Source organism: Nanorana parkeri, unplaced genomic scaffold (genome assembly GCF_000935625.1).
Source record: "Nanorana parkeri isolate BGI_ZX_2015 unplaced genomic scaffold, ASM93562v1 scaffold451, whole genome shotgun sequence".
Lineage (NCBI taxonomy): Eukaryota > Metazoa > Chordata > Amphibia > Anura > Dicroglossidae > Nanorana > Nanorana parkeri.
This window is the reverse complement of record NW_017306719.1, coordinates 169,858-183,924: the sequence shown is the minus strand read 5'-3', so window position 1 is coordinate 183,924 and position 14,067 is coordinate 169,858. Positions and strand designations below refer to the sequence as shown.

The following is a 14,067-nucleotide window of genomic DNA, read 5'->3' as shown; positions in this document are numbered from 1 at the left end:
TTTTATTTGGCGACTACTTTGCTTGCATTGGTTTGCCAAAATCTCATGAAAGAAAACATCTAAAAGCTTGCATGTCACCCAAAACCAACTGTTTACAATTTTTATATATCTCAATAGTATTATTCATGCATTTAACCAAAATGTTTTTAACATTTAATTTAAAAAAAAACCTACCTTCAGTCCTTCTGGTCCCTCGGGTCCTTGTTCTCCTGGATTCCCACGAGATCCCTGTAAAAATAATTTTTATATTATTTCTAAAAAATATATTCACTGTAATGGGTCAATATATCTATATCAGCTAATCTGCTACTTATGTATACTTTGAAGTTATACTGTATGTTACATACACGTGGGAACTGCCATATTTGCTCATTGCATTACCAAGCTCCGATTACGGTTGATGTTATTAACTTACTGATAAGATCTGTCTGATTAAAAAACAATAGACTCTCTGAAGTCTCTAATGATGTCCAATACTAACAATGCACAGGTGACAGGATGGAGCTCAAAACAGCAATTGTCTTGTTCATGGAAAGATGGAAATACTTTTTAAATAAAAAATATAATGTTAATTGATTAATTATTGATAGATCAACTTTATATATCATATAAATATATTTTGCCAGATCCAAAATCAGAGCCACGTCTGAAGGGTATGTGCAACTAAGAGTGTTGTTCACCAGGGTTGCCAAAATTACAAAACATAAATGAGGTATAATATAATAACCCCTTTCTTAATGAAGGTTTTCTTCCATTAGGACCTAAGCAATGTTTGCATTGGTTTGACTCATTATACTGTACCTTTTTGATTTGTCTAATGTAACAAATTATATTCAATAAGCCCTTGGTTTTATATTCAAATACACATTGGCTGTGCTAAGGACTGTGGCTTCTTGAGCAAGTCTATCCCAGTCTGGTTCACAAATTATATAGTGTTGATTCACTGAAGGCAAACCGGCTAATAACTTTGCAAGGGAATATGTAATGAGGTGAAGAAGGTCTGCTGACTTCCATCATCCAATTACGTGCAAGCAAAAATACTGTTTATTTTTGCTTGCACCTGATTGAGCATTCTTTGAAAAGTGCATTTCCCCACATTCACTAAGCTGAGGGAAAATTTCCTAGCAATGTTAACAGTCTACTTGTCTTTAGTGAATGAACCCCTATATATTTTGAATAGGGTTCTTTTCTGCATCTGCCTGATCCCACACCCTGCTCAGTACCACAAATGCTGTTGTCACAAAGATGCCTATCAACAGCTGGTATGTACTGTGACTGATGCTCCTGCTGCCTGCTGTGATCACTACCTTTACATAACAGCTAAGATCACAGCTGCTATTTTTTTTATGGTCTTTAGAACCAAGCAATAGAAAATCATGTCTTTTCAGCTGAAGGAGTTACTCAGTGGGCTGGCTCTGCAAGTTACTTAAACAAGACTATTTTAATCTTACATTTTAACTGGTCACAACAGTAAATTTTCAAATTTAGATTTGATGCAAAATTAAGGGTGTCAAATGAAAAAAATGGTAGAAAAGCCTCGATGTGTTGTTGCATTATTATAGTATGTCAATACCTTTTCACCACGAGGTCCATCAATGCCCTTAGCACCAATCTTGCCAATGCCACCCTGAAAGAGGAACAAATAAAATGAATATTATTCAAGTACACAGGCAAAAATTGTAAATATGTCCTGGATATCATCTCAAGAGATTGGAGATGTAATGGTGGTTGTGATGGATTTTTGGAGGCAATAGAAACCCTGTAACCTCTTCTGCTCATGGTCCATGATTCAGATCTATGGCTCCTTTCTTAGTCACAGGTAGAGTATTACAGACTCCCAAGCCCCTGTAAACATTACACAACATTGTCCGCTGCTATATATGAAGTAACCACTATGCAGCAGGACTACCATACAATTCTTCCTTTAGGACAAATCTGTCTCAGACATGAATGAATCAGACCTAATCTGTTTTTACTTGTATTTATGTTTACAAGCAATACTTTTTCAAGTAATGTTCAATCCACATGTTTTAATGTATTTGTTTAAAATGAGATCTCTTTCCATTTTTCAGTGTTACTCTTCATCGCTCTAATTTGTTCGATCAATGTTGTTTATTGGAGTTTTCCTCTCATTTAAATAATTGTACAGCTATGATAGACTGAAGTTAACAATGTTATTTTTCAGAGAGAGCAAAACATGTTCTCATTTCTAGAGCCACACCAGCTAAAAGAAATGGTTCACATCGTATACAATAACATGGTCTTTTAAACAACTTCATGCTTCTATAAAACATGCTGATAAAGATTGTAGTATATTTTTATGTAATGCAACCTTTATTCTTCATACTACTCACCTCATCCCCTTTCTCCCCAGATTCTCCTTGTGGCCCTGTAAGACCAGGTTCACCCTGTAGGACAAAAACATTCAGAGAAAATGCTTAATTGTAAGTCCAGGTTACAGACTAAGAGTGCAAGTTTATCATGCAGCCAGGTCAAAATGCAGTTATTTTCTTTGGTAATATTCTGAAAGAACCAGAATTTCAAGATATCTCTAAAGCATGGACTGTTAAGAGTTTGAGAGAACCAGAGCTGAGAAACATTACTTAAGGAATGTGTTTCATGTCTCCAAGTCCCGGAGAACTTCTAAGGCTGCCTAGAGACCTGCAATGGCTGTTTGACATATGCGGATGACCCAATCACCCTGGAACATGAGGACAGGGCAGCAGGTCCATGAACTGTGTAATCTATGGGGCTCGGTGGCCAGCGTGTATTGCCTAGTTACAAAGTTTGTCATGCTGAACAAAGACAGACGTTTAACTATAAGAGGAAAAAAAGGTAAATAAATTAATAGAAAGCCTCCAGAAACAGAACCATATCCCCAGAGTTCATCCATGGGAAGGTAAAAAAGCATGGTCTAATTTAATCAAAGAGGGTAAAAAAGATTAAGCCTCTTTTCCTCCAGATGCACAGACTGCCCCCCTTGCAATGAACTTAAAGTGAATAATTTTGCACCCAGTTATTTATATGGACTGTTTATGTATCTATATATCGTGATTACACTGATCAACCATAACATTATGACCACCCACCTAATATTGAGTAGATCCCACTTTTGCTGCCAAAACAGCCCTGACCTGTCGAGGCATTGACTTCACTAGAATTAAGGAGGTATGCTGTGGTATCTGGCACCTACCCATCAGTAGTAGATCCTTTAAGTGCTGTAATTGGGGAAATGATAGGGCTTGTTTTTTCCAGCACATCCCACAGATGCTCGATTGGACTGAGATCTGGAGAATTTGGAGGCTAAGTCAACAGCTGGAACTCATTGTTATGTTCTCAAAACCATTCTTGAACCATCACACTGCCTCAATTTGCTTCTTACCATAATGCATCCTAGTGCCATCTCTTCCCCAGGTAAGAAACACACATCCACTCCATCCACATGATGTAAAAGTAAACATGATTTATCAGACCAGGACACCTGCTTCCATTGCTCCGTGGTCCAGTTCTGATGCTCACATGCTGATTGTAGACACTTTTGCTGGTGGAGATAGGTCAGCATGGGCACCCTGACTGGTCTGTGGCTTTGCAGCCCCATACGCATCAAACTGTGATGCACTGTATGTTCAGACACCTTTCTATCAGAACCAGCATGAAACTTTTCAGCAATTTGAGCTACAGTAGCTCTTTTATTGGATCGGACAACACAGGCCAGCCTTTGCTCCCCACGTGCATCAAAAAGCCTTGGCTGCCCATTACCCTGTCGCCAGTTCACCGGTTTTCCTGCCTTGAACCACTTTTGGTAGGCCCTGATCACTGCAGACTGGGAACATCCCACAAGAGCTGCAGTTTTTGAGTTGTTCTGACACAGTCATCTAGCCATCACAATTTGACCACTGTCAAAGTAGCTCATATCCTTGCCCATTTTTTCTGCTTCCAACACATCAACTTCAGAGACAAAATGTTCACTTGCTGCTTAATATATCCCACCCATTTCCAGGTGCCATTGTAACGAGATAATCAATGTTATTCGCTTCACCTCTTAGTAGTCATATTATGGCTGATAGGTGTATATGCCCTCTTAAACACCTCTTCTCAAGGGAAAACAAATTAAGTTCAGCTAATCTTTCCTCATAGCTGAGTCCTCCATGCCTCTAATGAGTTTGGTTGCCCTTCTCCACACTCTCTCCAGTTCCCCAAGATAATTTTTATTTTGGTGCCAAAAACTGAACAACATATTTCAGATAAGGTCTGACTAATGCTTTGTACAGGGGCAAGATTATGTCTCTCTCTTTAAGTCTATACCGCTCTTATTACAAGAAAATTATTTGCATGATTTAGAAGCTGCTTCTTTTTATGAATTAAGGAAACAAATGAATACATTAATCTCCTACACATTGCAGGAGATGGCTGGGGTGATGCAGACAGGTGAGGCTTCTGCCCAAACTGAGCCCCTTACACCACAGCCCCTAATGTGAGAATCTCTCCTGCCTCTGCTTGGCCTGGCTTTGAAGATAAAAGACATTTGTCTAATCACATCATGGGCTTAAATTGCCATATTTTATGTGTTGTACTTATATTGTAAAAGGTAAATGTGGAAATTTGCCCACCAATTTATCAGTCTCCCAAAACAATTACTTTCAAAGCATGCCAACTGTCAAGGTTGCCAGTGTGCCTATTTTAGCTCTCAACCAAACTTTCATGTCCTCAAATGGTTGTTGTCATACACATCACATGTGCAGCAGAATGGCAACTGCAATCCAAATAGAGGCTAAGATGGCACTTTCCTTGGTTTGAAAGGATAAGTGGGTTCCACTTTAACCACACATCATCATACTTTATATTAGGGATACACAGATACTTTTCAAGTACCAGTGCAGATACTTGGCATTTTCATGAGAACTGCCAGGGTTGCAGCAGGTGCAGCTGGGACCTGGCTCTGGCACTCCACCACTGTCCTGAAATCATTAGTCTGTATTGTTTTAGAAAAACTGTCACATGACAATAAACAAAAATGTATCAGTACTCATACTTGTAAGTACTCAGCAAGTACCAGTACTCGTACTCGCAAAACTGGTATCTGTGCATCCCTTTATTTATATTTATAAAAACAAAATCGTACATTAAAACAGAGATGTACAAATCCCAGAAGCTCTGTGTGCTCCTTACAAATGACAGCTGCCTCCTAATTTTTACATTTTTCTCCAGTATAGTCTTGGAGCTCAAAAGTATCGGTACATGTACTCATACTTGTACCAAGTACTGTACTTGGTATCTGTGCAACCCTACTTTATATTTCAAGAGGGAATATTGAAATAAACTGTACTGTGTCCATTTTGAAAACTACAGACACAATTGTCTATCATCTTCAAACTTTTTTGCACACTAAACTTGGAGTCCAGTTTTAATAGGTTTAAGATAACAACTTGTCCAGCCATGCTCTCCTCATTTCTGCTGATATAGGCCTTTTATTCCTAATAGCACTATACTATGGGTTACCTTCTATGTATAAGAAGTTGAAAAACAGAAGAAAGTATAGAGCAGGGTGACAGCTCGCATGCCTAACCTCTAATTAAAAAGGACACAAGATCCTTAAGAGTGTATTTGTCAATCTCTTTGCATAATGCCCAAAGTGATATGTAACTGGGCAAAGCATTGGTTTCCTATTCTTTCCTCAGTCTCAGAAAGGGTTAGAGAACATTGTGCACTATGTGCAAATGAGCTACTTTGTTCACTGTAGAGTAGAAGTTAGAGCAAATTTAGAGAGAGGTTATACTCTATTATTAGTTTGCTAAACTATACTTCATCTATTAGTTTTAGTAAATGGAGCAAATCTATCTATCTATCTATCTATCTTTCAATCTATCTATCCCTGCTTTTAAAAGCAGTACTTGACACAGACAAAAAATTATGGGTCCCAAGAATATATTGCCTTTCAGTTGGAATGAATGGGATTTTCTCAGTCAATAGACACTAAAGCAGTGTCTATGGGTATAGGTATAGAGAGGCTCAGCTTCAGCTCCTGACATCACTAAAGAGTCGCACAGAATGTTTATTATATGTAATGCTATAGGAGGACTGTCAGAGACTGTACACATACTAGAGAAAATTTTGATAAGATACGGTACTATGAACATATTACAGGCTTAGTTGGAGAATAGAGAAATGATGCAGAATACAGCGACAGAGTAGGAAGATGGTACATGAGACTAGTAGAGATCCTGCTATTTCCCATTTTACAAATCAGTGCTACCATTGCAGAGTCAGACTACTGGGGGGCACACAATAAGTACCAAAGTTCTTCATGTAGGAAAACAGGGCACCAGAGGGCAGCCGATACATGCAGGCATGGTTCAACCACCTTCAATGGTCTATGTGTGCGCAACCGGTTCTTAAAAACACATATGGTCATATGAGGTGAATGTACATAATTGTACTATGGAAATAGGAGAGGAAGACACATTGCTTTCACCTTCAGTGCTGCTTTATCAGAGGGAGAACATTATGAGTTGGACAAAGTTCTCATTAAGAACCTTAAGTCTGACACTGTCAATGGCCACATTTTAACATTTGTAGATGGTGCATCTAGTACAGTTATCAATGGCAAGTACATCAATTTGTAATTACTATGTAGGGAACAGGAATAACACAGCAAGGTGGTAAAGCCAAACTCTGGGCTCAGCCCCTCATCCTTATTTTAAGAACCTGCTGGGGAACCTTTTTTTTAGGGATGCACCGATACAAGCATTGGTATCGGCGGCGATACCGAGTATTTGCATGAGTACTCGTACTCGTGCAAATACTCCGATACAAAAAACGAGTACCTGTGCCGCGTCCGCCATCTTCAGGGACCCGAATCCGCCGCACACAGGACCTCCATCGAGTCTTCAATGAAAAAGATGGCCGCGAACTCCTCCTCCAAGTATTCAGTCATCTGCTCCATTCTGACCTCTTCTCCCGCTGATTGGCCGATTGGATGATTTACAGGGTTCCTCACCCGTCAGGAGTGATGGGTGAGGAAACCTGTCATCATCCAATCGGCCAATCAGCGGGAAAAGAGGTCAGAATGGAGCAGATGTCACAGCCTAGTAATCTGCTCCATTCTGATCTCTTCTCCCGCTGATTGGCCGATTGGATGATTTACAGGGTATGCAGAATTGGATAGAGCTGTGCCACACTATACAATAATACACTGTTCTGGAGTCTGGACATGTGATCAGCTGTATCCAATTCTGCATACCTGGCTTTATATTAAAAATGCTTATTTATTGATGCATATTGTCACTCATTAACTGCAACACTTTGAGGTCATTTTTAGCCTGATGAAGGGGACCCTGCGCGGCCCCGAAATGTTGTGCCCAATGAGTGACAATATGCATCAATAAATAGGCATTTTTCTTCACTTCATTACAGTGTGCAGGTGACATTACAATCAAGTTCTGATCCAAGCGGCGCCATCCGTGGTCATTTCAAGCACCCTTCTTGATTTGGGAAGTCCGGTAAGAAGTGCAGCAGGATATTCGTATATGTTACAAAGCTGGTACAAACATGCTACAAGTAAAGTCAGAGTCAGAACTCCTTATCTATATACTTGCTCTAGGTCAGTGGCTCAGAAAGTATGCAAGCCTTTGGATCAGCATGGCAGCCAAGAAACTAGTAATGTCATAAGAAGAGTAAAGCAATGTCAGAATTCAATATTTACTTCAATATTCCTTTTCTTCCTATGCAGTAAAGATTTTAAAAATGTTCCCCACTGGTGTTTACTATAAGGGTACAGAAAAATGAATAGTAAAGTCATACGAATGCCTTCTGTTTGCCATGTGTTTTCGTAAGGCTTGAAGAAAGCTCCTTGACACTTTTCAATATCTTACCTTTGGTATTACCGCTGTCCATTTCCATCCATCTATCACCCATCCGTCCAACCATCTACTGTCTACATATTTAGACCTAGTAATTTCTGCCTTTATTGACTTATCGGTATTGCCCTTTAACAATTTATACAAACATTTTGCACACATACCTTCGTTCCTAGTATGCCTTGTACTCCTTTTTCTCCAGGAATACCGATAAAGCCCTTCAAAAAGAATTAGAAAGGGAACATCAGCAAAACTAAAATTATTTTTAAGTGACAATTTTTGGCCAGTTTTGGTGTATGAAAACCCATTGTACAAGATATTGATGTTTTACGAAGTTTGAATATAAAATACTAATTTGCTTTTAAACACTTTGAATCTGTGCATACAAACAGCTGGGGCAGAATGTAAGCAGACCTGCAAAAATGAAGAGTGACATTATAAAAATAGTCATTATGTAAAAGTACAAGTAATTCAAGGTAGAAATCTGTATGTTTTGCGTAGCATTGTAGGGCAAGTCAGTGATGAACCAGTTGTTCAGTTGTGCTGTTACATTATAAACATAATTATCTGAATGTATCTAATATCATCACTGTTGCCACAAATCTGCAAAATGGGCAGTGGGCAGAGCCATGCAGGTCAGTTCTTTATGCCCAGGGACCAGCTGTGCATCCACATCTGCTAGTTCATAGCCCAGGTACAACTATCTTCAGTGCAATGTATGAAAACCAGTTTCTTCAGATTGGGGTACAAGATAACTACGCAGGCTGTATCTGCTATATACCAGTGGTGGTGAATGCACAGCTAGCTATTGGGGCATATGATTTACCATGCTCCAGTCACTGTCCTTAAAGTGTATGTTAGGGCAATATAAAACATATTCAGTACATCTCTCAAATATATTCATATTTCCAAATGTTTAGGTTTTTTTTTTTAAATGCTGCAAGTACAGAAAATTACCTATTAATCCTGCCAGAAATCCAGTGAGCTCCTATACCGCACTGAAATCCCAAGCAACGTTATCAGTCCTGCCCAGTTCTCTCCTGCTGGCCCATGTTACAGAGAGGAGAGGCAATTCTGTCCTTTGCAGAACATTTGTAAAAGGGATATTTGAATCCTTTTTACCCCTTACTGAAGCCAAACCCAATATGCCATATTCCCAAGGGATGATTTTCATAACTTGCACTGAAGTTGTGCAAAAAGTGTGAGGTTAGATTAAGGCTAGGTTTACACCTTGACACGTGTTTCAGTGCATTTTTATGTGTTTATCACAGGTGTGAACAGGGACTAGAAAAGTACAAAAGACAGGGGGCGCCTACCCTTGTGTGGATCATGAGGATGTAGGCAATTTGAGCTGTCACATAGATCTGTCTGTGCAGCTCCCATTCATAATTTCCTGGTTTATCAATCCTTGGATTTTGAAAGCTCTTTTGTGATCTACTCTTGTGAGTATTATTTTATCTTTGCAGATTTTCAATAAAATTGATCCACACTAGGGTGGGCGCCCCCTGTCTTTTGTTATCTTCCCAGATACCACAGTCTCCCGGGCTGAAGTGGGGCAGCGACGTGTAGCACCCACATATGTGAACCCTTTTAGTGGAGTGGTCACCTCCGGCGCTTTTTCTGTTTTTTTCATTCAGGGACTAGAAAAGAGTTTAACACAAAACCAAGTCCTGCTGCTTTGCAATTTAATGAACATTGCTGTATATTTCTTATTAGGTATGGGCCACTGTCCACATACTGTATATGCCTAGTACTGAAGTTTTGAATGCACTACCATGCACTTTTTGTTTCAAAGGGAAGACCTGAAACCTGGAAAAAGGAAAAGTAAAAAAGATGCACTTGCCCATGTTGTGGACTATTGGGGATCTTGACATCTAATTCTTAGTTGATCCACTGTTCTTAGGTTGCTGTTAAATTACTCAAAGCAGTTTCATATTGATGCAGCTGTGTCATAGAAATCCATTACAAGCAACATTTTTCTGACCTGAAACTGCATCATGCTAACTATAGCCAATGGCCACAGCCCCAGACTAGAAGCTGCAAATAATTGAGCCCAGCAGGTTCTGAAGAAATATAACTTTGTCAGTCAACATTGGGGCCTAGAAAAGTGGAGATGTTTTCTACTTTCTTGTTGACAAACTTTTTATTTCTTTTAGTGTTATTTTTTTAGAAGAATATTTGACTGGTCAGTCAGTATATAAGTTTGAATACTGACACGTATTCCCTGTTTTACATCTAACACCCCCACTAATTAACAGCATTTGATTTTTGTATAACTTAATTTCTTATAGATATACTGATAATGGGATACACCTGCCCCCAGACCTGACTTTCTGGGTGTTCACAGAATACTAGGGATCCATACATCTCACCGCAGGACTTCAGTCAGTTAAAATTTTTATGACAGGTTAAAATGATCAGCAGGTCAGAACTAAATCTGACTAAATCTGGCCTAATGAAGTCAACGTGTCTATAACAATGGTAGCATCATGGCCATCAAGACTGGGTCAGTGCACATAAAATGTCTATATCATTTTTAATTTAAGAAAAACTAAACTACATGTTTAAACAATATAGAATACATTGTCTAGCCACAGCTAAATAAGCAAAATTATATAAAAAGAAAGGAACCATTTAATAGTCCTGGCTGACAACATACTTTGATTATAATCTACACTTCCCTAATTCTCACACATGACTGCCGGATATTATGATAAATAAGAAGCACAAGTTGCTTGCTAAAAGTTATGCATCAAACTACAGTGGTATTATATTTTGCAGTCTAAAAAAAGGTTGCACAACGCAGTGTAGTATTATTTACTGTCAAGTAGTATCATTTGTATTGAACATTCAGATAATGCTCCACTTACAATTTCTCCTGGATAGCCAGAGGCACCTTCATCACCATCAAAACCTGGGTCTCCCTAAAGAAGAAAGGTTAAAAGGAAAATCCAGTTTATTAGCAAGCATTCAGATACTATAATTATTATTCCTTAATGTTAGGGGCAATTATATCCAAATTATCAATTTCTTTTTAACTGGCAGCTCATTAAAAAGTGTAAAACACAGAGGTTGGATTAGCATGCCACTAAATCCTTATCTGCTCTATCCTCCACTCAACACTTTTGGTATAGGTTATACATGTTTACCTACCTACAATATTATTATTATTATTATACAGGATTTATATAGCGCCAACAGTTTGTGCAGCGCTTTACAATATAGGGCAGACATTACAATCACAATACAATTCAAGACAAGATGGTAAGGAGGGCCCTGCCCCTGAGGGCTTACAATCTAAAAGGCACATGTATGGACATTATTTTCTAGCTCAAAGCTTAAATCTGCGTGCCTGCATTTTGGTTTCTCTGATTATCAACTTGTTTACTGCTCATCCAGACCTTTTGTCTGTCCCCGTTCCCGATATTGTCTTTTGACTGTGTATCATGCTTTGCCTCTGTCCCTGGTCAGCTGCCATCTGCACTAGGCCTGGAACCTGGTAAACCCATCAGTAAAGCCCATTATTGCTTGCAGGGCTCTCTGGTAAAGATCTGGTAGGTGTGCTTACTAGACATGTAAATTTAGTTTTGTGCCAAATGCAAATTCGGACACATTTTTGTGAATTCGGACATTCGGAAGCATCTGAATTTCTGAAAGAAACAAATACTGAACGCAAACGAATCTGAATTTTGCAGTAACAAACATTTGGATGCATCTGCATGACATTCTAACTATTGTTCATGGTTAAATTAAAAAAACAGCATGCGGTCCCCCTCCCAATTCATACCAGGCCCTTTAGGTCTGGTAGGAATTTAAAGGGGGGACACAAAGCAGCAAAAAAAAAAAGTGGGGTCTATTTCTTGCCCACTTCCTGAAAAAACAAAGATGCGGTCGATGGTGGGATTTTTTGTTTATATTGGACATCCAGGATCAGGAGGATTTATATCACTGGACCATGTGATTGATCGATGTTTTGTGTTTCTTTACTATTGAATGTTTATTTAGTGAATGAGTGAGGCTTACATGTACCCATCACTCATTCACCTGGGGGGGTGGTATCTGGGTGCCCCTTTTATCAAAGGGGGCACTCAGATTTCTATAGGCCCCCCTGCCTGCAGACCCCCACAACCAGTGGGCCAGGGTTGTGGGGAAGAGGCCCTTGTCCTCATCAACATGAGGACCCTGCCCCATGTTGATGGCAAGTGGCCTGGTATGGTGCCGAGAGGGGGGCACACGCTCGTTCCCCCCCTTTCCTGCTCTGCCGGGCCGCTGCTCAGATCAAAGGTCTGGTAAGGGATTTTATTTTTTGTTGTGGAGTCCCCCCTAACATTTCAACCAGACCTAAGTGGCCTGGTATTAATTCAATTAAATTAGATTTTTTTTAAACCCCATTCGAATGTCCAAAACGTGTCCAAATAAGAATAACGAGTGGATCTGAATATTACAAAAACAACAAAATACGAATGGATACAAAATGAAACAAAACAAATTTTTTGCGTGTTTTCTGTTCATCAGCCCTTTAAACATTTACACCCTCTCCAACATGCAGATAGCACAAAGGTATCCAGTTTCCATGACAACAGGTAAGTTGGTTTACCATGCCTAATACAGTGAAATAGTGTTTTCTAAGTTTTGTACCACATAGCTTTTGTATATTTAGGTTTTGTGCTCTGGGTGCAAGGTAAGGATGTGTGCACAATGTTAATAATAACATAGTAACAATTAAACACGATACTTCCCTGTATAATGTTTCATATTAGAAATAATAAATAATTGACCAACATTTAGCATAATTTTTTGCATAAAAGTGACTTTGAGAATAAAATGGACTTAGCATACGTACTCTAGGCCCCGTATCACCTCTTCTTCCTGTTGCCCCTCTAGATCCTTTAGATCCCTGCAAAAATATACAGGATAGGGATCACATCACATAATTAAAGAGTAAACAATACTGTTTTCTAACAGAATACATATTACACAGCAGACCTGTGAACCCAAGTAATCAAGATCCCGGCACCTTAGCCCCACATAACAAAACTGTTTTAAATACATTTCAGGTGTATCAAAACAAAACCATGCCCACAGATCTATAATACACACCTCCATAGGCCACTCAGAATTTGAGAAACCTAATAAAACTGTAGAGGGATAAAAAATGATCTCGATTTATCCTTTAAACAGCACCACTTTAGCATATAAACACATTTAAAATTATATAGTTGGTCTTTGTTATCTCTCATGGTCTGTCATTGTTCCACTTACTTGTCGGCCAAGGATTCCTGTATAGCCTAGTGGCCCTTGGACACCCTTTTCACCCTATAAGGCAAAAGTATTGAATCACATTGAGCTGCTCTTCTTAAACAACTAAACACAACCAATTAAGCTCCGGGGTAAATATGATACTTCTCCGTGGGATGATTAATAATATATGCAACACTTTGCTATTAAATGAGACTGAACTGATATACAGTACATATACTGTATATACTGTATACGACAACATGGGTGGCAGCAGAAAACTGCACATGCACTGATTATCATCTACATATTTGTTGTGATCATTGACAAGTCCATGCATATGCAGATGGAACAACCAGGAGGCAATAAAGGGGTTTAGCATTTTCTGCCAGAGTCTCCCCTTCTGCTCTCACTACTCTGCCAGGCCCCCACTCTTACCAAGCGTGCCAGCATGTGCTCCCTCACTACAGTGTCTGTCCCCATTAATCCTCCCTGCTCTCACTATGTTACCTGCTCCCCCACCCCACCCCTCCATTTTCTGGCTGTGATACAGAATAGTATTTTTGGTAGCATTTCATTCTTTAATTTTATGTGTTACCCAGATTAATTAGTGATATAACTAGTATCATTATTAAGCATCTATTTATTATTATGTCTTTTATCAAGACATAAAAAATATGTTTCTGGTACAAATGGCTACAAATACATTGACTGCTTATTTGTGTTTTTGTTTATTTCTTCATGTTATTGCAACCAAAAAATTTAAAGAAATGAAAACATTTTAAACATTTTTTGTAAGAAAAGTATTTAAAAAAAGCTAAGGAAAACAGGAAGTGTGGAGTTAATAAGGGCTTGTAAAGGATAAAGAGAGTTAATTTAGGGGTTACATAGTCAAGACACCCCCTGCAGTCATGCAACTGTGTGCAGGGTGTGTCCTAGGTCCTCAACTGTTTGAAGAATGTGCTTACTTATA

At 39.0% G+C, this 14,067-nt stretch overlaps 1 protein-coding gene across 1 annotated transcript in view; it reads right to left on the bottom strand.

Moving 5' to 3' along the window:
- The window catches only part of LOC108790128 (collagen alpha-1(XXII) chain-like), a 72,499-nt gene that overhangs the window by 36,322 nt on the left and 22,110 nt on the right, over positions 1-14,067 (bottom strand). Inside the window, exons 9-15 of the mRNA XM_018560336.1 lie at positions 13,119-13,172; positions 12,700-12,753; positions 10,727-10,780; positions 8,021-8,074; positions 2,355-2,408; positions 1,574-1,627; positions 175-228 (exon numbers count right to left, since the gene is read on the bottom strand). Of these exons, the coding sequence (XP_018415838.1) occupies positions 175-228; positions 1,574-1,627; positions 2,355-2,408; positions 8,021-8,074; positions 10,727-10,780; positions 12,700-12,753; positions 13,119-13,172 (378 nt within the window). The remainder of the gene's footprint in view (positions 1-174; positions 229-1,573; positions 1,628-2,354; positions 2,409-8,020; positions 8,075-10,726; positions 10,781-12,699; positions 12,754-13,118; positions 13,173-14,067) is intronic.